This window comes from Molossus molossus, unplaced genomic scaffold, assembly GCF_014108415.1.
Source record: "Molossus molossus isolate mMolMol1 unplaced genomic scaffold, mMolMol1.p scaffold_m16_p_4, whole genome shotgun sequence".
NCBI classification, from domain to species: domain Eukaryota; kingdom Metazoa; phylum Chordata; class Mammalia; order Chiroptera; family Molossidae; genus Molossus; species Molossus molossus.
In genome coordinates this window covers 66285775-66312336 of record NW_023425377.1, presented here as the reverse complement: position 1 = coordinate 66312336, position 26562 = coordinate 66285775, and the positions used below count along the sequence as shown (strand labels likewise).

Here is a 26562-nt window from a genome sequence, read left to right as displayed (position 1 = left end):
ACCTCTTCCTGCCTGAGCCAATCTTTAGATGGTTCTTTTTCATTCCCCAGGTTCCTGCCTGCTGGGACCCTTCCCCACTCCAGCCCCCACAGAGAATGACCAATGTGCCCAGGCACTCAGTTCAGCGCCACCCTGCCCACATCTTTTACTATGGGCTTTGTTCTCTTCTGGGCTTGCTTGTCTATCCTCAGGGCAGGGGTACCCTGGCTCCTCCTTCTCCTCTTCACATGTTATCTTGGCAGCCCCCTTTCTTTGACCCAGTATTCCCCTGGCCACTGGACTCAGATTAGGAATTGTGTTCTCTCTAACAACAACAAACTTCTCATCACCACATCCAGTGAGTCACTGTGTAGCTGAGGGTGTCCAAGGCCTGTACTCCTTCCCTGAGTCCCCAGAAGGCCATGCTCTCAAGTTCTGGCCCTGGGGGTCTTTGCCTTCAGTAGATCCACTGGTCTCTGGAGTTTAGGCTTTCTCTTGCTTTTTGATGTGTGTGGTATGAACATATGATTTGGCACAAAAAGGACCATTTTTATTTGAAATGCTGTGTGGTAGTTCTCAGTTTTTTAAGTCCCTGTAGTCGTGGTTCTCAGAATCTCATGGGAGAAAAGATGGTTTTGCTTAGTGGTTAGAGCATAGGCCCACAGACCGAAGGAGTCTTGAGTTCTATTCCTGGTCAAGGGCACGTATCTTTTGCAGGTTCTATCTCCAGCCCCAGTCCGGGTCATGTGGGAATTAAATAATCAATGTCTTTCTCTCTCTGTCTTCACTCCCTCTCCTTTTCCCCTCCCTCTCCCTCTCCCTTCCCCTCTCCCACTCTATCTAAAAATCAGTGGAAAAATATCCTGGAGTGAGGATTAACAAGAACAACAAAAAAGAACTACAGGCAGAGCAGTGACAGATCAGGACAGGCATTTCACTGTGCCAGAGTAGCTGACTGTGACAGGCAACAGACTCACTTGTACACAGTGGGAAACTCACCATCCACCCTGTCTTACAGGCCGGCCCTCAAACATGTACTTCCAGACCCACGACCAGCTCGGCATGATCAGTGCTGGCCCCAGCCACGTGGCCGCCATGAACATTCCCATCCCCTTTAACCTGGTTATGCCACCCATGCCGCCCCCAGGGTACTTTGGACAGGCTAATGGGCCAGCTGCAGGTGAGTGAGCACCAGGTCTCAGAGCAAATCACTTGTAAGTGAGGCTTAGATCTCCTTCACGGGACTCTGGACACTGTCTTTCAGGCCGAGGCACCCCAAAAGGCAAGACGGGTCGTGGTGGACGCCAAAAGAACCGCTTTGGCCTTCCTGGGCCCAGCCAGACAAACTTGCCCAGCAGCCAGGCCAGCCAGGATGTGGCGTCACAGCCCTTCTCTCAGGGGGCCCTAACGCAGGGCTACATCTCCATGAGCCAACCGTCCCAGATGAGCCAGCCTGGTCTCTCCCAGCCTGAGTTGTCCCAGGTGAGCTAGCTACACTGAACATGAAACATATCACACTTGCAGAGAAGTGAGGCCAGCCCAGGGTGCCCTCCACACACATACACACACACACACACACAGACACCCCTCAACACTCCCCCAAGGACTCAGGAGGATGGCGTGCATGACTGCCCTCAGCAGTGGGGCTCTGGGTTTAAAATATCCCATCCACAACACTGCCCTTTTGAACAGCCCTAGGTCACCTGTCTCAGTGGTGAGATAGTCAGTGTGGGTCTCCTGCTGCTCAGACTTGAGGACTACTTTTTCAGATTCTTTTCTGGGCTGGGGAGTGGCTGCACACACAGGAAGTTCTCAAGGCTGCAAGAACGTGAGCCAGTTCTCTGACTGGCTCATCTCCCCGACTCTATCTTTCAGGACAGTTACCTTGGTGATGAGTTTAAGTCCCAGATTGATGTGGCGCTGTCGCAAGATTCCACGTACCAAGGGGAACGGGCATACCAGCATGGTGGAGTGACGGGGCTGTCTCAGTACTAGAAGGCAAGCCAACTCCAGAGGAGGGGTTCACTGGGACCATGCACTTGTGAGAAAACTCAGGAAATCTGGGAGTCTCAAGTCCCTGAGGGGCCAGCTTATCACTGGGACCTGTCACTTCAGGTCCCTGCACCTCCCTGTGTCACATCCTCTCCTGAGATCCTAGAACTTCTGAGAAAGGCTTTCTGGGCAGGCAGGGAGGAGGATACCTTCCTTGCCCTGACTGGTAGCTCATGAGGATGACGGGTCCCAGCACTAGGTGCACAGGGAACTTCTGCAAGAGGTACCTGTGGGAATTTTGCCTTGTGGTTCCCATCTGTTTGTATGCTGAGAACAGTTGTGTTCTGGTGCTGCTGGGAGAAGGGGCACCACTGTTACAGCACAGGCTCTAGCTTTAACTCTCAGCTGCCTTCTCTCTCTGGTTGGGAAGTCAGTGGTCTGGGGGTTGTCCAGCATCTGAGGTCCCATTTTACAGGTGAGAACATAGGTGCAGGGAAGCAGGGAAAAGCCCCTTGCCTTCCAGGTTTTCACCTTCTCTGATAGCCTCATGCCCTCCCTCCCTCCTCCCTCCCTCTCCACAGGTGGCAGCAGAAGAGCTAAGCTATGTGGCTTAGTCCATCAGCATCTTATTCTGGGTAATAAAAAATAAAAATAAATGGATACCTGTTTTCCACTGCTAAAACTGAAGCACCACTGTGAGCAACAGGAGAGGGAGAGGAGCACCCGAGGGAGAACAGCCCGAGATAGTGAGCGCCCACTGCTGGCACCGCGGCGAGGAGACAGGGAGAGCGGAGGTGGGGCCGGCCAGCCCGAGAGCCCTGCAGCCCGCTCGCCAAGGAGGCCCAGCTCGCCGCATCTACCTGGGTCTGCGGCCAGGCGGAGGGAGGAAGACCCTCATCTCAGAGTAGCCCTTTCCTCTGTTTCTTTCTTTTTCTCTTTTATTGAAAGGGGACTACGTTTTATCAGGAACAACTCACGTTTCTGTGCTGAACAGGCTCCTTGCAGCCGTGCCCGGAGAGCCCCGCTGAGGCGCGTGTTCTGTCCACACTGAGACCTTGCAGTCACGCTGCCTGTGTTCTAAGAGGGTTTTCATTTAAAGAAAATATGGTGTTTGGGGGTTTTCTGTTTGTTTTTTAAAGATTCTTTCAAAGGAGTACTGAAAAACACACTTTCCTGAGTTTGTCTCTCAAAATCTTAGTGGTGGACCTGGGAGATGCAAGAAGCTTCCAGAAACGAAGTTTAAATGAGCCACACGAGGTTAGGATGAACTCCTGTGACGTGATCATGGAGAGGAAGATTTTTGTTTTCAGTTTAATTTCTAGCAGCTTCTCCCTGCGCGTCAGGGCACTGAGGGAACGTCACCTGGGTCCGCTGGACTTCCCGAGAAGTAAGGCACTTCTCACACACGCAGGACTCGGTCCCCTGAAGGGCCCTGGCAGAACTAGCCATGAGGCCAGAGGGCTAGAAGGTGGTTGTTCCTTGCCCAGTGGCTTCTTCCCCAGGGTTCTTCAGAGGATTTGGTGGAAGAAAGACATCAGCTAAGAGGATCCTTCCCCAGGAAGGCACCCACGGTTCCTGCTGTCATCAGACAAGCTGAGCGCCTTGCCCCCTACTCTTCACCCCATTCCCATATTTGAAGCCCTTCTACCTGTGAGCATAGCTTCAATGAGTTGGGGTGGCTTCTGCTTTATTTGGGAAAGTTTCAGAAATAAGTTGGTACTGTGTTGACGGTGCTTGGGGGAGTTTGTCACTTCAGCTGGTACAGACCATGGCATCAACCTGAATCTGTATTGTGGAAGTTCTTGTGGTTGGGAAAGGCTCCCTGTAGGGGTAGGTGTCGGCCTCCCCAGTGACCAACAAGTTGGGGACTATTTCCTGCCTATCCAGGTCCTAGTAACCATGACCCCCAGCATCCCTGACACTGGCCCTTATCCCAAAGCCTCTAGATGCCATCTGGTACATGAAGAGACAGGAGCACACAGGCACCTTCCTTCTGGCAAGGCCTCATCCCATTGCTGTAGGGCTTTTTAGTAGGCTACCTAGAAGCATTGGGCTTTGGTAGGCTTCTGCTGTGACCCTGTGTGCCCTCCCACTGCCTTGTTCCTTCCTTGGAGTGCTCTACCTCGCTCTGTGCTGTTGGCTTTGTTCACCTTCTAGCAGCAGTTACTTTGAGTTTTCCAAATCAAGGAGCATCTGTACCAAGGCGATGTCACTTCTGATTTTTGGTCAATTTGTTTTAAGCTCTTTTGTCACCAATAAAATGTTTAAAAAAAAATCCTCTTGCGTTTGTCACAGGGCTGGATAAACTGCTGGGGGTGGAAGAGCACTTGATCTGGGGTTCTCCACCTGGAGATCAAAGCTGAGGAGGGCTGGATCAGACTGGAAAGGAGGGAGCACCTCTGCCCCTTGCACCTGTGCCTGCTGGAGTTTGGGACAACTCCCAGGGTCCTGTTAGATGTAGAGCCAACTGGATATGGCACACTAAGAGGGCAGGTGGCTCCACTGTAAGACTACTTCCCCCTACCAACCTGATTTATTTTGGATGGATGCAGCAGTCCTCCCCCAGCCCCAGGTGACAAGACCCAAAAACAAAAAGCAACTCAAACTACCCAATGTTTATTGTTGTGTGCCCACTTATGCTGTTCTATTAGCGACAGCCACACTCGTCCACCACCATGTCCTCATAGTGTCTCAAAACCACGTTGTCGCTGTTGTCAAAGAAGAGCACGGAGATAGGTGACAGGCGCGCGGGAACACAGCAGGGCAGGCCGGCAGGGCCAGGAGCTGCTGAGTGCATGAGCGCGCGCAGCACGGCGTGGTTGAGTGTAGGCGGCCCACGGGGCCCCGGCAGCGTGGCGGGCAGCGAGCACTGGCCCTGGCAGTAGTTGGCCAGAAAGCCACGCGGTGCGATGACCCAGCGGTGCCAACCCACCTCGCGGAAGCTCACGTAGAGCCTCCGCGTGCGACACGAACCCCCTGGGCCGCCGCCCACTGAAGGTTCCGCCTCGCGCCGTGGCCGGGCTAGTGGGTGGCACAGGCGCGGGTCAAGAGTCACCAGCAACAGTGAGGCCTCGGCCAGACACGCGCAGGTGCCGGTGGCCAGGGGGCTCAGCGCCAGCACCAGCTGGAGGCTGCGTGGCACTGAGGTGTTGTGGGCATAGGCAGTGCCCAGCAGCTCTACGCGCACTGGCATCCTCAAGGAGACTACCGCCTGGCGGAGCAGTACTGGGCCCACGCCCACACCCTGGGTCGCCCGTGCCACGCTCAGCTCCCAGCCGCCTGCCGTCCCTGGTGCCCTTTCCTCCGCCACAAAGCGCAGCTCCAGGCGGACTCGGCTCATGAGCTCCGCAGGTTCTACAGCCGAGAGGTCGAAGATGGCAGTCCACTGGGGACACTGCCCTGTGGCCGAGGGCTCTGGGGTCCAGGTGTGCGCACCTAGAGAGGCCAGGAGAGAGCTCGGCTCTCGCTATGTCCCATCGCAGTGCCCGCCTGCCTATGAGGGGGTCTCGGATGGGGACATGAGGGGAAGATGAGCGCCCTGGGCTGAAGGTGCCTCAATCTGTTACTTGGCGTCTAATAGTGTAAGGAAGGAGAGAAATGAACTGTGAGAGGAGCATTGCTCGCTTGCAAGGAAGAGACCTGCCCAATGCAGGGTGGCCTGCCTGTGTCCGGAACACAGGCAGGGGACAGAGATGAGTGAACGCCTGGGTAAGCGATGCTGGGGCGGGGTGTCATCTGCAGGAAGGCTTCAAATGGTGTGAAGTAGCAAGAGTGAGGGAGAGTGGGGGCAGGGCTTCAGCTGCAAGCAGAAGGCCTTGCCGGGTGCAAGGCAGCCTGGCCTTGTGGCCACTCACCCGGGTCCCCACAGGTGTCCACGAGGAGGAGGAATGGAGTGCAGGGGCTCAGGTTAGAGACCCTAGGAGCCGCTGGAAGCTCGTTGGGGGCTGGGGTACCCAGGGGGTTCTCTGCCTCCCAGACCCACACCCCCTGGTCAGGCACCACTCACCGCGGTCCAGGACGTGGCGCACGATGTTTCCTGCGACCCCCAGCTCCTCCACGTAGCACGGTCGTAAGGGAGCCCCTGGGGGCGTCTGTCGCTGTCTGACTCTGGCCTCCTGGGGGTCTCGGCGGCGAAACAGGCGCCACATCATGGGAGGTACGGGCCGGGGCTTGGGGGCACCCTGGGGCGCATCGCGCAGCCCGAGAGCCTGGAGCAGAGCGGCGGCAGGCCCCGGGGCCCCGGGTGCGCGGGCCGGGAATGGCGAGGGCAGTAGCAGGACCAAGAGAAAGAGAAGAACTTGGTGGCTGGGGCGGTGGAACAACGGTGGCATCTTTCTCACAGGCGGCCGCTGGATGAGTGCTCTGGGGTCCCAGGCTGGGCGGGGTCAGGGTCCCGGGGGGCGTGGCCACGGTCCAGAAGCCTGTCGGGGACCGACCCCGGGGCGGGGTCTCGGGGGTGCTAGGCAGGGGTTCCGAGAGTGGCCAGGGCCGGGGAAGGGCAGAGCTGGACGGGGCCAGGGTCGGTGGCATAGCCGTCCCAGGGGGCAGGTTGGGCGGGGCTGGGTCCTGAGGGGAGGGGAAGGGTCGAAGGGTTCAGAAGCGTTTGTCCTTCACCAAACCGTTTTTCAGCGGCTTCCTGGGGGCCAAAACCCGGCCAGTGTTAGCCTAGGGACTTCACGCCCCCCCCCCTTCCCCTGCCCCTGCGTACTCCCTGTCCCGCCCCCCTTACCGTTCACATCCCTTTTCCCAGCTCAGCTTCTTGTCTGACTCTCCCCTCCTCCCCGCAATTAAATCCTCCCTTCCCCCTTTCCTTCCCACCCTGGGCCCAGAGGGGCCACTGGAGAGCAAACGCCACCTACCCACCTCTGCCTGACATAACCCACTGCCTCAACCTGGATCAACACTGCACTTTATCCTCCTTCCCTCCCAAAAATGAAGTACTGGCCAGAGGCCCTTGCCAACCTCCAGGCAGCCTTGCCTGCTCCAGTGGCCCTGGCTGGTTCATAGCCCCACCAGGACAGGCTTCCCTGTCGTTCTCCATCCATCCACTACATGGCTGCAGCCCTTACTTTCATTGCATGTTTTTAAAACATGATATTTTAATATCTTTTTTTTTTTTAATCCTCAGTCGAGGATATTTTTCCATTTTCAGACAGAGTGGAAGGGAGGGGGAGAGAGAGAAAAATACCGATGTGAGAGAAACACATCAATTGGTTGCCTCCCATATGACTCTGACCAGGGCTGGGGACTGAACTGCAACCAAGGTATGTGCCCTTGACCAGAATCGAACCCGTGACTCTTTGGTCCATCAGCCAATGCTCTAACCACTGAGCCAAACTAGCCAGGACTAAAACAATATTTTAGAACTCTAGTCAATATGCTAAGTGTCCAGCTTAAGATTCCAGAGAAAAACTAACTTCTAAACAATTATGAGTGGTTTGCATATTTCAAACTTCTTTAAAGATGTCTTCAGTTTTCCGAAAACATGACACTTTGAGATCTGTCCTGTGCACACTGCTTCTCTCCATAAATTCCACTTTCCATGAAAGTCTCCGAGGTTATTATGGGGAAGGGACCTGTGTTCTCGGGTTCTGCCCAGGCCCACCTGATAGGACCTGACAGTGTTTCTGCCCCTGCTCCTCACCACCTGTGCCCAGATGGCATCTTACTGCAGCCTAATGTCATGGCCATTGGCCACTCCTGTTCTGTTTAGAGGAACTCTATGCCTTTGCACACCATCTACTGGTCTCTGTAGAAGTGGGTTCGACAGTCTAGTTTACACACAAATGTATTACGTTTTTTGAACTCTTAATATGTTCTCATGATCTAGACATCAGAAAGCGTAGGAAACCCAGTTGGCCCTGGCCACTCCTGGGGTGCAATCTTATAGACACTATCAACACCCTTTCACATAAGAATGTAGACTTTCCCGGAGAAGATGGTTTAGGTCACTTGAATTTATCCTTCCCTTAGGCTGGAGCCACTGGCTACCCCTTCCTGGGACTACTAATCCTATTCTCGACGTTTTTCCTGTGGGTCACTGCTCTTTCTCTTGCTGAATCAGCAGGAGCCCTTTATCTATGAGTTAACAGATAAGCCCTCTAGGGACCTCCATGTGTCTGTTGTCTGCTGGCTTTGCCTGTCAGTCCTTTAGACAAGCAGGTCACTGGCTCTGGACTCTTCTCATACACAGTTCAACTGCCAGATGACAGTGTCCCATTTCTGGCTCTGGTTGGAGTTCAGTTTCCACCTGTGCGTCAACATCTTTGATCCATTGGAGTTTGCCCTGGGGACTGAGGCGAGATGCTCTCCAGATGGTCACCAGTGTCCCACCTTGTTCCAACAGTCCTTCCTTCCCTCCCGGTGACCTTTATGATTTATTTGCTCATGTGTGATGACTCGGCTGGTTCCCACAGTTTTAATTCCTGTACTTTTATAGTAAGTTTAATGTCTTTAGGTATCAGTACCCCTGCCTCATGCCTTTTTATCCAAGCTTTCCTAGTAATTCTGGATTATTTTATGCAGAAGTTTCCAAGTGCCCCTCCTCCTTCATAAACAATGTCAGTGTTTTTTCAGGGCAGTGGTTGTTGGCCCGTCTAGATATCACAGCTAGACTTTTCCGTTTCGGTGCACCGCTGTGGGAAAGAAAATCAGGTGAGAGCGGAAGGTGGTGGGAGATGAGGACAGCCAGTAACTCAGATGGACTCTGGATGTTTCATGGAGAATGAGGAGAAGGGGAGCAAGGGGGCTTCCTCGGGTTTTCCAACGTTTTCACCCTGAGCTGCCATCAACTGTTATGGACAAAGGTTCAGGAGAGGTGGGGGGATGGGGTTGATGTGGGATACCTAAGAATGACATTTCACTTAGAATGTCAAGCAGATGCTGGAGACAGAATGGTATTCAGAGGAGCACTGCAAACTCGGAGAGAAACTTGGAATTCGGGTTGGGTGAGTGAAAGGGTCCTAAGAGAGGGGGCAGCTGGTGGGGAGGCCAGAGACCAAGCAGGAAGCACTAAGAGGTAGAGTGAAGAAGGTCAAGAAGTGGGGAGCAGAGGAGCATTTGAGATATTGCTTCCTGGCATATGTCATCAGTTTGGCACAAATAAACAACAACAACAACAACAAAATCAAAAAGAAAGAAAGAGAGAAGTGCAGAGCAGAATCATGGGTGCTTAAGGGGGTACTGGGTTGGGTATGAGGTTTCTTTTGAGGGTAATAAAAATGTTCTAAAACTGACTTGGTAATGGTTATTTAAAAATAAAAAAAAATAAAAAAACAAAAAAAAAACTCTGTGAATGAACTAAAAACATTTAATTACACAGGGTAAATGGGCGAATTGTAAGGTATGTGAATTCTGTGTCAATAAAGTTTTGGTTTTTTGTTTGTTTGTTTGTTTTTTAATCCTCACCTGAGGACATTTTCCCATTTTTTTGTTCAGGTAGAGTGGGAAGGAGAGACAGGAACAGAGAGAGAGAGAGAGAAACATCGATGTGAAAGGAACACATCGAGTGGCTGCCAACCGCACAACCAACCGCACAACCGACCAGGGCCGGGGACAAACTGCAACCGAGGTACATGCCTTTAGCGGGAACCGAACCCGGGTCTCTCAGGACCGCAGGCCGACGCTCTAACCGCTGAGCCAAACCGGCCAGGGCTTGGTTTTTTTTTTAAAGAAGGGGAGGTGACACTGGGTTTAGCACCAAGAAGGCCTTGGTGGACCCAAACAGGAGTGGTCTCAGGGAGTAGTGGGAGGAGGACCCTAGTGGGGTGAGTTTGAGAATGGAGGGTTTCTGCTGTAAGTGAGGGAAAGAAGTGGGCCAGGCTGGTGCAGAAGAGCGGAGAGTGTCTCTCTCGCCCTGGCCAGTTAGGCTCAGCGGTTAGAGCGTCAGCCCAATGAGTGGACCAATGAGTCGCGGGTTTGATTCTGGCTAAGGGCATGTACCTCAGTTGCAATTTGTCCCCAGCCCTGGTTGGGGTCGTGCAGAAGGCAGCCACTCAATGTGTCCCTCTCATGTCAATGTTTCTCTCTCTCTCTCCCTCCCGCTCTATCTGAACAAAAATGGAAAAATGTCCTCAGGTGAGGATAAAAAAAAAAGTGTCTCTCTCCTTGATCAGAATGTCCTGAACAGACATCCCAGGCCCTTGATGGTGGTCTTGAAGGGAGATGGGCCATCCACCGAAGAAGCCAGGCAGTGTGAGGGTGGATGTTTCATCCAGCCACTACTGTTTTCTTGGGGACACAGAGGCCAGGTCATCAGCTAAGGGGATGATGTTGTCAGCAGTCGACAGTAGAGGAGAAGGAAGAATCAAGGCAGAGCACGCATGCTGGCACTGTGCGAACGTCACTGAGGACCTTTGGGCCGTGTTGGTGCTTCAGTGTGAACCAGACATGTGAGTCAAAAATCATTAGACACAGCAGAGCTGTGTTGGAAAACTGGATGTACAAAGCAGCCAGGCATCATCAAGTGGGTCAGCAGACCCAGAATGGGATGAGGGCCCCTTGGTAGATGCGGGCCTGGCAGCCCCCGAGGCAATGCGCTTCAGACCAAGGTGCCGGGTCATGACCAGGACACGTGGGGCAGCCCAGGGGGCTGACTCAGTCCGGGGTGATGGTCTACCAGATGACCAGTGGCCCAGTTGTGGGGGGTGAATTGGGAGAGAAAACAGGGAGGAAACAGGAATGAAGACCAGGCTGTAAGAGGAAGGGATTGGTGCTACTTAATTGCCATATGGTTTGTTTCTCCTAAATTACTTCAAAGTGGTTCTCAGTAGTTATTTTCTTACTGTTTTCAAACCTGACTGAATTTTTATCTATTATGGTCTGTGTGATCCTGGTTCTGAGCAATTGGGGTTACCCCTGTGGCGTGCTGTGGTCAATTCTGAGAGATGTTCCTGTGTTTTAAAAAAACATCTGTTCGCCCTGCCTCTGAATTGCTGGATGAGGAGCACAAAGCATGAACTGTGCCTCTCATGGTCTCATCACCCCAAGGTTCAGGACTGTGTCATATGGAACATTCCAGATCAAGAATTACACCTGACCTGGCTGGATAGCTCAGTTGGTTAGAGCGTCGTCCCACTACACCAAGGTTTTGGGTTTGATCCCCAGTCAGGGCACATACAAGAAACAACAAATGAACGCATAAATAAGAGAAACAACAAATCGATGTTTCTCTCTCTCTCTCTCTCTCAAATCAATACAAATTTTAAAAGATTTTTTTTAAAAAGCCCTGGCCGATTTAGCTTAGCATTTGGAGTGTCGGCCTGCGGACCAGAGAGTCCCGGGTTCGGTGTCCGCTAGGGGCACGTACCAAGAAAAAAAAGACGGGCTGGTGTGGCTCAGTGGTTAAGTGTCGACCCGTGCACTAAGAGGTCACCGGTCCGATTCCCGGTTGGTTGTGGGCCAAATCCCTTATGGGGGGCATGCAGAAGGCGGCCAATCGATGTTCTCTATCTCTCTCTCTCCTTTCCTCTCCAAAAAAAATCAATAAAGAAAAAAAAATTTTTTTAAATAGCCAGTCTCTTAACTGTTATGATTATTCATGTATGTTTATTTGGATGTTTATCTGAAATTCTACCCTCTTGTTTTGCATTATTTATGCTGCCTTTTCTAACCTTCTTTTTCTCATTTAGTTTGTAGCTGTTTTTTTTTTTAACTCTGATAGTGTTCACATAAGTACCTAATAGAGCCTAAAGGTAATCCCCACCCTCTGGCAAAAGCAAAGTCCCAATCTTGTTTTGATATTTAATACTTTGGTTCTAAATTATTTTATCTCTCTCAAATTAGGGATTTAAAATGTTTATCCAGATATGTGTCAGTTTCTCTGCTGATCTGTTTTTGTTGTTGTTGTTAATCCTCAACCAAGACTTTGTTTTCCACTGATTTTTAGAGACAGTGGAAGGGAATGAGGGAGGGGAGAGAAGGGAGGGAGCTAGAGAGAGAGAGGGAAAAACACTGAAGTGAGAGAGATACACTGATTGGCTGCCTTCCGACTGTGGTGGGGATAGAACTGCAACCCAGGTATGTGCCCTTGACTGGGAATCGAACCCTCAACCCTTCAGTGCACAGGCTGACGCTCTAACCATTGAGAAACACTGGCCAGGGCTTGAGTAATTGTTTTTAAAATTGTGTAAGGAATTCCTGGTTGCTTGTTACTTCATTTTAGCACTGGATGAGATACTTGACTCCACAGTCATCCAGCATCCCTTGCTGCTATTAGTCTGTCATTGTTTCATGGGTCATTTCTCCTTTTATGTGGCTGTTTAGCATTTCACTATGATGTGTTTGGGGCACGGGTGCTTTTTTATCCATCCTGCTTATGACTGATGTCTTGCCATGCTCTGTAAAATTCTCAGCCCTATTTCTTCTCATATTCTCTCTTCCCACCTGTCTCCTATTAGAATTCATCTAGACCAGGTCTTCTTAAAATTTTAGCTGCCATGGTTGCCATCTGTTTTTGCCACAATCTCCGTATTTTCTTCACAGCTTTTTTTTTTTTTTTTTAATCCTCACCCGAGGACATTTTTCCATTTTTTGCACAGATAGAGTGGGAGGGAGAGAGAGGAAGAGAGAGAGAGAGGGAAACATCGATGTGAAAGGGACACATCGAGTGGCTGCCACCCGCACGACCAACCAGGGCCGGGGACAAACTGCAACTGAGGTACATGCCCTTAGCGGGAACCGAACCCGGGTCTCTCCGGACCGCAGGCGGACGCTCTAACCGCTGAGCCAAACCGGCCAGGGCTCTTCACAGCTTTTAATTGACTGATTCTCTCCTCAGCTGTCTAACCCTGTGAGCCTTAGCAGCTTTGGTAGGTTGAACGGTGGTTCCTGAAAGGAGCGGTCCACATCCTAATCTCTGGAACCTGTGAATGTGCATTTATTTGGAAAAAAGAGTCTTTGCAAATATAAATGAAAGGATTTAAGACAGAAAAGCCAGAGAGAAGAGAAGGCCATGTGAAGAAAGAGGCAGAGATCAGAGTGAAGCAGCCACCAGCCAAGGGCGCTTGGAGCCCAGAAGCTGGAAGAGGCAGGAAGGATCTTCCTAGAGCCTTCAGAGGGATATGGCCCTGTGGACACCTGGATCTCAGGCATTCAGCCTCCAGAACTGAGGGGGAATAAATTTCTGTTGTTTTAAGTCACCAGTCTGTGGTACTTGGTTATAGCAGCCCCAGGTCACTCATGCCTTTTATTTTATTTTATTATTACTTTTAATCCTCACCTGGGGATCTATTTTTCCATTGATTTTCAGAAAGAGTTGGGGTAGGGGTGGAGAGAAAGAGAAACACTGATGTGAGAGAGACACATTGATTGGTTGCCTCCCATATGCACCCAAACTGGAGCCAGGGATTGAACCTGCATCCCAGGTATGTGCCCTTGACTTGGAATCAAACCCAAGACCCTTCGGTGTGTGGGTCGACGCACTGACCACTGAGCACACCGGCCAGGGCTGCCTTTTATTTTTTTTAAATGTTTTTATTGATTTTTTAGAGAGATAGCAAAGGAGAGATAGAAACATCGATGTGAGAGAGAAACATGGATCAGCTGCCTCATGCACGCCCCCACTGGGGATTGAGCTTGAAACCTGGGCATGTGCCCTGATGGAATTGAACCGGGACCTCTCAGTCCATGGGACGACACTCAATCCACTGAGCCCTACTGGTTGGGCTGCCTTTTATTTTTTAAATAAACTTTTAATTTTAGAATAACTTTAGATTTGCAGAAATGTTGTAAAGATAGTTACAAAGAACTCCAATGTAGCTCTGACCAGCTTCCCGAATGTTAATATCTTACATCTCCACAGTATATTTGTCACCACTAGCAATCAATGCTGGGACACGGCTAGGCTATGAACTAAACTGCAGACTTTGTTTGGATTTCCCAGTTTTTCCATGGTTGTTCTTTTTCTGGTCCAAAATCCCATATTGCATTCAGTCCTCTGATTTGGGACAGGTCCGCTGTCTCCTTGTTTTCCACAACCTGATGGTTCTGAGGCATCCTGATCACCCCATCTTTATACCCAGCTGTGCTAACTCTAGCTATCCTTGGGGAATTGAGTTCTCCTGGTGATGCCCATGGGGTTGATCGTGGCAGTGTGTCCTCTGGCATGCCCTGTTCACACCCTGCCATCCTAGTAGGAATGCTGGTGGGGCACCAGGCCCTCAACCCACATTCTGGCTGGACAATCTCTGGGAGACAGAGCAAGGAGCAGCAGCAGGTAGGGCTGGGGGTATGGCCTTGGGCTTTGCATTTACAAGGACTCTCCACCAGAAGTTTACTGTTCTACAGCAGGAAAAGCTTTCAGATTTTTAGATTTGACCAAGCAGGTGCCTCCCCCACCCCCACCCCACCTCTGCAGTTCTCTTAGCCACTGCTATTTCTGGATGCTTCTGAGGGTCAGTCAGACTCCTTGCTGAGACCTCACAGACCTCAGCAGAATTCCCAATTGGACACTGATGATCAAAACCCCCCAAAGCAGACGCCTATACCCCCTCCACTGGCACACAGAGCCCTGCCCAACTCCCATTTCAGTAAATGGCAGCTTGAGCCAGAAGTCTTGGGTCATCTTTGATTCTTTTATTTCAGTTTTACCTACATCCAAGCAAGCCTGGTCAGTTCTACAACAGAGTTAGGATCCGGCCACTGGGGCACCTCACTTGCTGCCCGGCCCTCTCGTGTCCATGATCTTCGTTCACCTGTCTGATCCCTCCCTACCCTGGGCGCTGGCTTTTTGGCCTAGGCGCAGCCCACCTGTAGTCCTATGATGAGGGGTGCAAAGTGTTTCTCTTTATTTGAACAGGCCTTGAGAACCCTCCCTTGATCCTATGCTCTGCTCTAGCAATGCCTCAGTTCTCTGTTTCTCGTCTCCTGTTTTTCATGGAGATTTTAAAATCTCTGCTCCTCTCATCCTCCTCGCCACCCATCTTGACCCACTTCACTGGGCTGCGAGCCCTCTGCTCCCCCACAGCCACCATCTCCAAGGTTGGTCACTGATGACCCCTAGAGGCTAAATTGGAGGTCCTCTTGGTCAGCACCCTGACCTCCCACCTGCTCAAACACCTCTGGCATTGCCTATGGGGCACTGCACACCCTGGACCCTGATCGTCACCCAGACCTGCCTCTATTCACTCCTGGGGCCTCTGCAAGCCAGGAGCTCACATCCCAGGGCTGACAAGTACTGGGGCACGGCCTCCAGGATGCTTGACCCGGCCTCTTTTTCTCTCCTTCACTAGGACTCCCACCTGGGCTGAACTGTGTCTAAAACCCCAGCTCCCAGCCCCATCTCCTGCTTGGTTAGGACCAGGCAGCATCAGCATGGACAGACCATGGGCTCCCTAAGTTGCCTGTGGAACCCTCTCTCTCCCACCTACACTGCCTGGCCAACGGCTGCTCCTCACCACCCACAGGGCCCTCCACTCGCCTGCCCCAGCCACGCTGACCACGCCAGCCACGCAGCTTGGCCCTCATTGTTCCACTGACGACACTGTGATTCTTGCCCCTCAGCACTCTGCTCCACCCCAACTGCCCTTTGCCTCCTCGATATCTATCTTTACAGCATCTAACTCCATCACTACATCATCCACGCCTTTACTGCAGTCTTTGTTTTGGACGTAGGCTCCAGGGGCAGCGTCTGCTATGGCCTCATCCGCTGCTGTATCTCCAGGGCCTGCCCACAGTGCGCATTCAGACTGACAGATGTGACTAAAGGAACGAACCCGGGGCGGCAGCCCCTCCACACTCACTCAGCTTTGCTGGGCTTGGGGCTCAGGGCCTCTGTTGCATCGTATTCCCGTACATCCTTCAGCTCGCGTACCTGGCCTGTCAGCACCTTGGCAGCAAAAGCCACGATGTACTGTGGGAGGGAAGGCACAGGTGAGAAAGAGCCTTCCCTGACCACACTGCCCTCCTGATGGTCATGCACTCCTGCCACAGGCCCTTTGCATGTGTTCTTCCCATTGCCTACCATGCCCCTTCCTGGGTATGCCTGTGAAGGCCTGGACCGCTGCCCAGGAAAGGGGACCAGGGCAGGACTGCCAGCTGAGGAAGCAGACGGGCGAGAATTTGGAGGAGGCCGACTCACCAGGAACCAGTAAAGGTTCATGAGGGTGAGAAGCAGCAGGAGAGCGTTGAAAAAGAAGTAGAAGGGAATGTCAGGCACAGAGCGCAGGCTGCAGTGGCATGTGGCATACAGGACCTTGAGGGGGAACCAGTAGAGGCGGAACCAGAACCTGTGGTGGGGAAGAACAGGTCAGGGAGGCTCTGAGCTAGAGAGGAAGAGGGGCCCCGCCCAGTTGCTGTCCAATGCCATCTGGCCTCATCTATCTGTCCCTGCTCATCCCCACCCATCCTTGGCTAGTTGCCTCATCCTTATCTGCCCCTGCCCATTTATCTCTCTCACTGCCCTGCTCTTTCCTGCTCAACCACACTCCTTCCCCACTCAGTTCATCTCCTCTCCTTCCCTGCCAGGCCCCTACCCCACAAGACCTGGCCCTACCCCTTCTCACAAGCCCTACTTCCCACAAGCTCCACCCCTCGCTTTACGTTACCCCCCTCCCATCAGTCCTGCCTTCCCTGCATAGCTCTGCCCACCCTTATCCAGTCCCCACCCCTTCCTACCATGATTGGCCCTGCCCCTTATCAGTTGGCCCCACCTCCTCTCCTGCTTGGCCCTGCCCCTTCTCTTCCCACAAACCCCATCTCTTCCATACCTGGCCGCACCCTTCCCACCGGGCGCACCTCTTTCCCTGCCTTGGTGCTGCTGCCATTCTTACAAGCGCACCTCCTTCCCCGCCTACCTGCCTAGCCCCCCCCCTACCCCGCTCCCCACCCCCTCCGGCGGCCTGCTCACCAGCTGAGGCTGAAGCTGAGGCAGCCCAGGTCCGCAGCCAGGGCGTGCAGAGGATGGTGGGAGCCTCCACGGGACTTGAAGTAAACATTGAGCTTGGTGAACTCCAACTGCACGTCACTGATGTCATGCAGGAAGAGCACCAAAATGCCCACGTTATGGTACCTGAAGAGGGAAGCAGGGCAGGAGAGGGGAGAGGGCAGGTCACACCGGGTCCAAAACCCTGCACTGAGGCCCTCAGACAGGCCCCTGGGCCATACATTCCCTCCCTTTCAGAGCCGCCCTCCATGGCCCAGCTGCCCTGCTCATCCCCTCACAGGGCCAGGTCAGTGGCAGCACCCACTGTACTCATCCCGTGGCAGCCCCACCTGGGTCCTCACCATCCTCATCTCACTGTCCCCAGGTGGCTCAGGAGCCTTCCTGAAAGTACTTTCTCTATTTCTTCCTCATCTCTGTGACCTCTGACTCTCCATGACCCCTGACTCTCACAGGTCAGGGCCATTCTGTGTCCAGATGCCCCATACACTTGCTGACATTCCCAGGTCTATAGGATTGATCTGAACTTTGCTGTGGGCTACAAATGCCTAGGAAATGCAGTGTCCCCACTAGGGTCTAAAGAAGCCTGAAAGCTGTCCCCTGTCCCTCCCCAGTGTTCCCCTTACCACTGTGTGAGCCAACGGTCCTAAATTCAGCCTGGATGGGGCCATGGGTCTCTCTCACCATGTCTCTGTCTCCACTTTGGCCTTCCGGTTGTAAGCCCCTTGCATGTGCTGTTCCCAGCACCTAACATGCACCTCCCGGTGTTCACAGAACCTTCTTTCAGCTCCTTCAGTCTTGCTCACCTGTCACCCCATACCATCCACCCCACCTAACCCTCACCACCCCTGCAGTCCTTATCTTCTGACTTGATTTTTTCCCATAGTTAATACCTTCAAACAAACGGCTAATTCTTTTTTTTTTTTAAATCCTCACCCGAGGATATTTTTTTCATTTATCTTCAGATAGAGTGGGAGGGGGAGAGAGAGAGAGAGAAACATCGATGTGAGAGAGAGAGAGCTATATCAATAGGTTGCCTCCTGCAGGACCCCAACTAGGGCTGGGATTGAACCACAACCGAGGTACATGCCCTTGGCCAGAATCAAACCAGCGACTCTTTGGTCCGCAGGCCAACACTCTAACCACTGAGCCAAACCGACCAGGGCTTTTCTTTCTTTCTTTTTCCTTTTTTTGGGGGGAGGGGTTGCCATCTGATTTTACCCTCCAGAACAGTGCTATCCAGAACAACAGGAAAAATGCGTTGGTGGTATAGTGGTGAACATAGTTGCCTTCCAGAACAATAGAAATGTTCTAAATCTGCATTATTCAACATGGGAGCTACTAGTCAAATGTGGCCACTGAGCAGCTAAATGTGGGTGGGGTGGCTGAGAAAAAGAATGTATGATTTTATTTAAGCTTAATTAAAGTTGAAATAGCACTCTGGCTGGTTTGGCTCAGCGGTTAGAGCGTCAGCCTGCAGTCCAGAGAAACCAGGGTTCGGTTCCCGTTAAGGGCATGTACCTCGGTTGCTGTTTGTCTCCAGCCCTGGTTGGGTCGTGTGGGTGGCAGCCACTTGATGTGTCCCTTTCACGTCTATGTTTCTCTCTCTCTCTCTTCCTCCCACTTTATCTGAACAAAATATCGGGGGGAAAAAATGTCCTCAAATGAGGATAAAAATAAATAAATAAATAAATCAAAATATTATAAAAATAAAGTTGAAATAGCCAGAACAGAACATGACTGTATACCTCATTTTAGATTTTCTATCAGCCATGTTAAAAACAATACAAATAAAATAATATATTCTAATTAATTCAGTATATTCAAAATATTGCCATTTCAACATGTAATAGATGTATCAAAGGTCTTGGCAAGATATTTTCATTCATTTGCCTTTGAAACTGGGGTGGATTTTAAAACAATCAGCAGGTCGCAGTTTGGACAGGCTCAGTGACCACTGGGCTCTAAAACACCAGAATGTGTCTGTTGCTCATGGCTTTGCTCCCAGCAGCAACTGCCATGTGGCAGGTGTTCAGGAAACACTTACGATGTGAACTGGCTGAGGGTGTCATCAGGGCGGGGTTGGAGGAGGATGGATGGGGATGGATAGGGTGGGGGCTCCCTGCACCTTTTTCACCCCACTCTCTGGAATCTCTCCGGAACCGGCCCCCTTGAACACGCCAATGCCCCCTCCCCCAATACATTAGCTTTTGCCCGGTGCCAGCCTCTCGCCCTTGCTCATGCAGTGTCCTCCGCCCTCCTGGACTCACCGGAAGGCATAGGAGGAGATGATGAGGACCAGGGTGACCACATGGTGGATGAGCATGACCACCGAGTCCTTGCGCCAGACGTCCATGTACAGTGTGGCATAGATGGAATGGCCGTAGAAGCTTCCCTGCAGCAGATAGGCGACTGCGATGTCCCATGGCACCGCCATGCCTGGTGTCCAGTCTGGGGAGAGCCAGGCCATGTCATCAGGGATGTGCAGGGCCTCCAGAATATCCAACTGACCCCCCCACACACATGCTTTTAAGCCAGGCATGAGTCTTCCCCATGCCAAGGTAGGCCACGTGTCCCTGCAGGTGTACTGGCCACTGGTTTTCCATCCTCAATTCTCTACCTGTTATTTTTTATGAATAGGCATTATTTTCTAGATCAGTTTTATAGAAAAAGGTGCTCCAGTCCCTTGCTGTATTTCCAGGAAGCCCTGATAATCCTTCCTGTCTTCTCTTAATTACCTGGCACTTTCCAGCCAGCTGGTATGTTCCCATTCCAGCCCTCCTACCCCAGCAAATTCCCAACTGGCTGGAGACTGCTGCCCACCTTATAGTGCTGGCCCAGCAGCTGAAGCAGAAATCACAGACACCACTGATGTTGAGGAAGAGAGGCTCTTCCAGGTGGGCCCTGGCCTCCCTTCCTTTCCTCCTGCCTCCTCCACTCCTAGCACTTGTGTCTACCTTCACTCAGGCCTCGCCCCTTCTTGGCAACGCTGACCCCCACTCTCCCACAACCTCTCTTCTCAGCCCATTACCAGGGCAGGGGGCTCTGCCCTGACCTGGAACTCTCTGCTCAATGGTCACTCCTCTGCCCAACCCTAAGTCAGTGACCTGGAGCCAGACCCTCATGGCCCCCTAGAGCCCTGCTGTTTCCTAGACTCCACCCATGCCCCTCCCTCATGATAACCTTTCATCTGTGCTCTGGCCCCTTCTGCAACTGGGATCCACTCAAACTCCCATGTGGGGACCCCTCTTCAGTCCAGGTCTTGGCTCATTTCCCCAGTCCCCCGCTGCTCCTACCTTGGTCCAGGCAGCCAGCATTGCCCCAGCTCCTCCTGGCCTTCGAGTGTGTTCCCAACTGTCCACCCTCCCCATGGAGACTCAAAGGCTATGAACACAGCCTCTACTACCCAGCAATACCACTCCTACATGTGTACTCAGCAGAAATGAAAACAGGGACTCAGATAGGTACTCATGTATGCATGTCCACAGCAGCACTAGTCACAGTAGCCAAATAGTGGAAACAACCCATCAATAGTTAAAGGATAAACAAAATGTGGTCTGTCTACACAATGGAATATTATTCAGCCACAAAAAAGGAAAGACTCACCGACACACACTACAATGTGAATGAGCCTAGAAAACATGATGCTGAGTGAAAGAAGCCAGAAACAAACATAACCCTTACCCTTCTTAACCATTTTTAAGTTCTGTAGCATTAGGTACATTCACATTGTTGTGTAACCATCCCCAGCATCCCTCTCCAGAACTCGTTCCATGTTGTAAAACTGAAACTCCTTAAACACCTTAAAACTGTCCTCGTTAAACATCTACTCCCCATTCCCCCTCCTCCTGACACTGTCTCTTAGAATCTACATTTTGTCTCTAGGAATCTGACCCCTCTAGGGACCTCCTGTAAGTGGACTCACAGTATTTGTCTTTTTGTGTCTGGCCAAAATGGTTAATTTTATGTTATGAACTTTTACCTAATAAAAAACAAAAGCAAAACTCCCCATGAGTCAGATCTAATCTCCCCCCATTTTAACATGCCCAGGGGCTTCTCACAGCTGACAAACAAAACCACACTTTGGGCTGCAGTCAGTGGAGGCTCTCTCCCCCGCTCCCCCCCCCCCCCGCCCCAACCACTGCTGGATGCCTGTCTCTTTACAGGGAGGGCATGCAGAGCGTCTTGGTGCACAGAGCCCATTGTGGAAAGAGGACACCAAATTTTCCACCTATTACACCAGCAAGACCTACAATGGGTGAGCATCCCCCCTCCAGCCTCAGGCCCTAGATCTGAGGCAAGGAGAAGGGGGGCATATAACTCATCTTACAGATTTCATCTGCCCCTCCCCATGTTGGAGGGCTGGGCTTTGTCCACAGTCCTCCAGCCTTCTCTCCACACACATCCCACCTGTTGCTCTGGATACTTCATATCACCTTCTCCTCATCCCCCTCCCCCACATCTAATATTAGGCCCCTGGGCTTCCCAAACCCAGTTCCTGGTCTCCCCCAGACCCACCCCTCCTGACCCTCCATTACACTGAGGGGCTCCAGACCCTCCAATCCTATATTAGTTCTGTCTTCAAAACATTTCTCAGATCAACTCTCCTCTGCTCAGCTCTGTCCTGGTTGGAGCCCCTCATTTCCAGTTCCTGTCCTCAGCCCCCTCCTCTGCTCACAGCCCCCTGGTAAATATCCTCCCTACCCACCTGCCCTCCTCACCCCTGCCCCGGCCACGCAAGCTTCTCTCTGCTCCTGATCCATCAGGAATGTGTTTCCTGTCTGCTTCAGGCTCCTCCAGGTCCTCACTCAAGTCACCTTTGGTGGGGCCATCCCCATTGCTGTAGAAAATGCCCCTCCCCCTCTCACAGACACCCCATACTCCTTCTTCTCACTCCCCAAAGTTTTCTCACCAGCACTTATCACTGTTAACAGATTTCATATTTCACTGTCTATTGGGGGCTTTCTCTGACCTGCTCATAACCTGGTACACAGTTGGTACTCAATAAATGAGCATGCAGCCCTGGCCAGCTTGGATCAACGGTTAAAAAGCATTAGCCTGAACCAAAGAGTCATGGGTTCGAATCCCAGTCAAGGGCACATACCTGGGTTGCAAGTTCAATCTCTGACCCCGAGGGGTTGTGCGGGAGGCAACCAAACCATTCAATGTCTCTCTCACACTGATGTTTTTCTCTTGCTCCCTCCCTCCATTTTACTCTATCTAAAAATCAATGAAAAAATATCTTTGGGTGAGGATTAACAATAATAATAATAATAAATAAATGAGCATGCAAAGAAGCAGCTAACTTGCAAGCATGCTATCATAGCATGATTTATAAGAAGCCAAAGGCAACTCCATGCTTGAAATTTTAACAGTTCAATTATGGTTCATTTGCATAAAGGACAACTGAATGACATCTAAAATCTCTACTCTAGAAATATGCCACCTGGAAAATGCACATAGGAAAATGGCCATGTGGGCAGCACAATCCCATGAAGACAGCTGGGTGCCAGTAAACCCAGTGCTTGTTACCAGGACCTGCAATTGCAGGGGCTCTGTGTCTGGTGCTCCTACAGTGCCATCAGGAGCCCTCTCAGGCTATTTATGTCACATGGCAGGAAGCATGTCCATGATACCTGGCCTGGGTAGTCAGCACAGGAAGAGAGGACCCTGACCCCTAACCCTCCATCACAGGCCAAGTTTTCTATACTGGCCTGCCTTTTGGTGATACAGGACACTGCAGTCATCCCCCTGTCCACCCTACCAGAGCTCAGGCCTTGACCTCCCCACAGCTAATCCAATCCATGAACGCAGCCACTTCTTACCATTTTTATCTCTTTGCCAAACTGGTCCAAACCTACTGAGCCCTCACCTCCCCCCCTGGGCCTTGCTACCATTCTTACCCAAGACTTTGCTGTCTCATACCTGGCCAGATAGCTCAGTTAGTTAGAGCATTGTACCAATATACCAAGGTTGCAGGTTTAAGCCCTGGTCAGGGCACATGCAAGAGTCAACCAATGAGCCATGGCCAGTGTGGCTCAGTGCTTAGAGCGCTGGCCTGTGCACTGAAGGGTCTTGGGTTCGATTCCTGGTCAAGGACACACACCTGGGTTGTAGGTTTGATCCCCAGCCCTTGTTAGGGAACATGAAGGAGGCAATCAATCGATGTGTCTCTCTCAGTTCGATGTTTCTCTCCTTTTTCCTCCTTCCCTTCCACTCCCTCTAAAAATCAATGGGGAAAAAATATCCTCAGGTGAGGATTAACAATGATAAAAATCAACCAATGAATAAGTGGAACAACAAATCATTGTTTCTCTCTCTTTCCCTTCCTCTCTCTCTAAAAATAAAGACTGCTGTCTCCACCTAGGCAGACAGAAACCAGAGGAAGCTTTTTTTTCCTTTTTTTAAAATCATCACCTGAGGATATTTCTCCATTTATTTTCAGACAGAGTGGGAAGGGGAGGGAGGGAGAGAGAAACATCCCCCGACTGGAATCGAACCCACTACTCTTTGGTCCATGGGCTGACGCTCTAACCACTGAGCAACCAGCCAGGGCCAGAAGCATCTTTTTACAATCCACAAATCATCCCATTTAGAGTGACGCTCAAACTTCTGCCTCTTTCTCATGCACCAACCTTATGCACGCCCCAGGGTCTTGTGTTATTCCTGACACCTGGACCAACACAAGGCATCACCTCCTCTAGGATACCTCCCTGAGCCCTAATGAGGCCAGGTGTCCCCTTTCATGTACCAGGCCCCTTGATCACCCTTGTCTGGGACAGACATCCAGCATGATGACTACTGGCTCCTCCATGTACCCTTCTCCTCAGTGTTTAGAGCAGAACCATCCCTCACCCCACTGGGGACCCACCATAGAAAACAGAGGGTGGGTCATGAAAAAAGGGGTAGTCAGTGCCAAAGAGCAGGTAGGCACTGTAGCTCCAGGCACCCAGATAGAAGAGGAACTTCCAGGCACTCTCAGGCATCTTGGTGGCATCTCTAGGCTGCAGGCGGCACCGCTTCGCCAGGGGCTGTGGGTGAGAAGATGGGTGGCCATTAGGGCTGGGAGCCGCTCCTTCAGGTTAGGGAGACCAAGGTCCAGGGATTTCCCAACTGGGCAGTGTTGGGGAGGGGCAGTCTGGTACCCACAGCTGCCTGGAGTAACCAGAGCCCACATGTGCCTGCCAAAGGCTAAACTTAGAGCCCAGCTGTCTGGCTGAGGTGTGCCGAGGGGAAGGGGGAGCTGAGGGAAATCTAGGGTAGGCTGTGTGAGCCGGGAGAGGGACATATGAGCAAGTGAGGTCAATGGGGTCTGCACAGGGGAATCAAGCTGCTGGGGAGTCATGGGGAACTGGGGGTATGACAAACAGGGGATTAAAAAAAAAGACATGGAGGGGACTGTGGCAGTGAACCTGTGAAGAGAATATGGAGGAGATTTGGGAACACTTGGGGGAACTTGGAGGGCTGGAACTCCAAAAGATCCTCAAGGAGGGAAACGTGAGGAAAAGGATGCCTCAGATGAGGAATTTGGGGAGATGAGAGAGGAACGGGGGAAGATGGAGGGGGTATTTGGGAGAGGATATGAGGACATTACCTCTTTTGTCCAAAGAGATAATGGGGCAGGGAAAGGATGGCACATTGAGATGGGGTGACCTGAGGGGACATCAGGGAAGACATGAGGGAAGTGGGGGCATGCAATGGTGAGGTGCAGAGGAATTTGACAAGGTGCATAGGAATTTGACTCTCGGGTCCTGGGTGGGACGGGCTCTCAAGCTCCCCACCCACAGGGCTCCAGAGCTGCTGGGCCAAGCCCTGCCCCCTTCCCAGAGGCGGAGGGGGCTGGAGCACCTCCAGTTGTCATAGAGACAGCCAGAGACAGCTCCTGTAACCCCTGGCAACCAGGCTGCTGCCAAGAAGATGAGCTATGGAGGACCACGCAGCCCCTCCATTTATTCTTGGGAGTGGCGAGGCTCGAATTGGGGCAAGAAGCTGTGAGGGCCCTGGGAGGGAGTCTGACCTCTGGGGATTCCAAAAGTGAGGGAGAATGCGAGCTTGCTGTCCCCCTGCCCAGCTCTCTCAGGAATAATTCCCTCAGAAACATGGGGAGAGAGCCTACTCTTCCTTGGTGGTCCCAGACCAACCACATCCCCCTCCTGAACACTGGCTCTCATTCTCCTGGACCTCTCATTTACCAGCTGAAAACTGGGAAGGTGGGGGAGCAATAAAGCCCAATTGAGACCAGGGCTAACTATGGAAGGGACCTTGTCATACCCGCTTCCCCCTCCCTGAGCAGGATGACAACTGGGGTCTCTCCCCTACGAGGGTGATGTGAGGAGGGAGCGGGGACAATGGCAGCCAGACAACACCCTATCCCGACTTAACAAGAGCCAGCCTCTTACCAGCCAGCAGAGAAAGGCCCCTTTGTTAGTGTTAGGCGCTCTCTATCCCTGTACCCCTGCCACGTCCAGCCAGACTAGGCTCCAGCTGGTCCAGGAGGAGTCACAGCTGTGCTAGGGGCCCAAACACCTTCCCAAGGATGGGAAGGAGGCCAGGCGCCAATGTCACCTCATGGTCACTCTCCGGCCGGGGTGGTCAGACTCACTGAAAACTGGGCATTTCTGTCAGGGCCCCTTGGAGGCAGATCCAGGCCCTTCCATCTCCCCAAGTCAGAGACCACCAGCGTGGAAGATGAGCCCAGGCCTTTGCCTCCCTGGGGGTAGGCGCTGACTCCAAATAGGCATGAGGCAGTGACAGGGTCCTTACCCTGTAGGAGCGGAAATGGGGGCCCTGCGGGCTGCAGTAGACCCCAGACCTCGCTCCAGGTTGGGCTCTGAGGGGGCCAACCCTGCATGGTTCGAAAGTTCCATGCGCAGACCACCCCTGTGTGCCAAGCCCTTCTCGGCTGTACACAGGGCCACCTGTCCCGCAATGACAGGAATGGGTCATACTCCGTTTCCCCCAAATCACGAATACCCCACCCACATCGGGGACCCAACATCGAGGGTTTCCCCCGCCCGGCCACACCCCCGCATTGCGTCCAGAGCTCCTACAGCCAGGGACCTCCCACGTTCAGTGACCCAGCTTGCAGGGGCAGAAAGGGGCATGCGGTGGCCCGGGGTCCCCCCGCCCGGGACTCCCCTGTCCGTGTCCCTAGCCGCACTGACCCGAAAAAGGCGCGTGGTGGCCGCCGAGCGCAGCGCTGTCCAGCCCAGTGCGCCGAGAGCCAGCAGCAGCAGTTCGGGAGACGCCAGGTGCGCGTGCTCAGCCAGGCCGCGGTGCGCCAGCCCCCAGCCGCAGTCCACGCAGCCCCGTGCTGCCGCCACCACACTGCCCCAGCCGCGCTGCACTAGCTGCGCGTAGCTCGGCATAGGCTCAGGCCCAGCTGGGCCCGCCATGGTCCCTGCAGCCGCCATACCGCCGGCTCGCTGGCTGTCCCTGACGCCTGCGCCTGCCCGCGGCGGCCTCCGGAGCCGCACACCCAGTGTCACGCGCCGCAGCTGGGCGGGGGGCGTGCTGGCCCGAACCCTGGAGACAGAGGGGCGGGGCAGACGTAAGCTCCGCCTCGGTGGGGGAGGCTGGCCCTAGGGCCCTCCGGCCTGAGCAATATGGGGGCATGTAGGTGCTGGTTGTCCCGGTGGCAGCCGCAGGGACCACCGGGTGGTTAAGTCCTGGCATACTCGCGTGCGTGCTGGAAGCGGGCCCATGCTCTGCCC

At 52.7% G+C, this 26562-nt stretch overlaps 3 protein-coding genes across 5 annotated transcripts in view; 1 reads left to right on the top strand and 2 right to left on the bottom strand.

Moving 5' to 3' along the window:
• The window catches only part of UPF1 (UPF1 RNA helicase and ATPase), a 39378-nt gene extending 35133 nt beyond the window's left edge, over window positions 1-4245 (top strand). For all 3 annotated transcript variants that reach the window (XM_036281873.1, XM_036281874.1, XM_036281872.1), the window contains 4 exons: window positions 998-1159; window positions 1244-1461; window positions 1855-1977; window positions 2553-4245. In XM_036281873.1, coding sequence (XP_036137766.1) covers window positions 998-1159; window positions 1244-1461; window positions 1855-1974 — 500 coding nt within the window. In that variant the 3' untranslated portion in view covers window positions 1975-1977; window positions 2553-4245. The remainder of the gene's footprint in view (window positions 1-997; window positions 1160-1243; window positions 1462-1854; window positions 1978-2552) is intronic.
• Window positions 4246-4606: 361 nt separating this feature from the next.
• On the bottom strand, window positions 4607-6325 carry GDF1 (growth differentiation factor 1). Its single transcript, XM_036240464.1, has 2 exons — window positions 5978-6325; window positions 4607-5406 (listed from the first exon to the last, which is right to left on the bottom strand). The coding sequence occupies exons 1-2, from the start codon at window positions 6300-6302 to the stop codon at window positions 4619-4621; spliced, it is 1113 nt and encodes a 370-aa protein (XP_036096357.1). The 5' UTR covers window positions 6303-6325; the 3' UTR covers window positions 4607-4618.
• A 9-nt stretch (window positions 6326-6334) lies between these two features.
• CERS1 (ceramide synthase 1) lies at window positions 6335-26342 on the bottom strand. Its single transcript, XM_036240465.1, has 7 exons — window positions 26014-26342; window positions 23721-23880; window positions 19120-19300; window positions 16817-16978; window positions 16049-16196; window positions 15711-15820; window positions 6335-6607 (listed from the first exon to the last, which is right to left on the bottom strand). Exons 1-7 carry the CDS (start codon window positions 26260-26262, stop codon window positions 6565-6567), a joined length of 1053 nt encoding a protein of 350 aa, XP_036096358.1. The 5' UTR covers window positions 26263-26342; the 3' UTR covers window positions 6335-6564.
• Between the last annotated feature and the right edge of the window lie 220 nt (window positions 26343-26562).

Coding starts and splice junctions, on each gene's coding strand:
- GDF1 (XM_036240464.1), bottom strand. CDS start 6,302: ATGCCACCGTTGTTCCACCGCCCCAGCCACCAAGTTCTTCTCTTTCTC. Junction 5,407..5,977: donor GCGCCACGTCCTGGACCGCG/GTGAGTGGTGCC, acceptor TGGCCTCTCTAG/GTGCGCACACCTGGACCCCA.
- CERS1 (XM_036240465.1), bottom strand. CDS start 26,262: ATGGCGGCTGCAGGGACCATGGCGGGCCCAGCTGGGCCTGAGCCTATG. Junction 23,881..26,013: donor CCACCACGCGCCTTTTTCGG/GTCAGTGCGGCT, acceptor TCTCACCCACAG/CCCCTGGCGAAGCGGTGCCG. Junction 16,979..19,119: donor ATCTCCTCCTATGCCTTCCG/GTGAGTCCAGGA, acceptor TTCCCTCTTCAG/GTACCATAACGTGGGCATTT.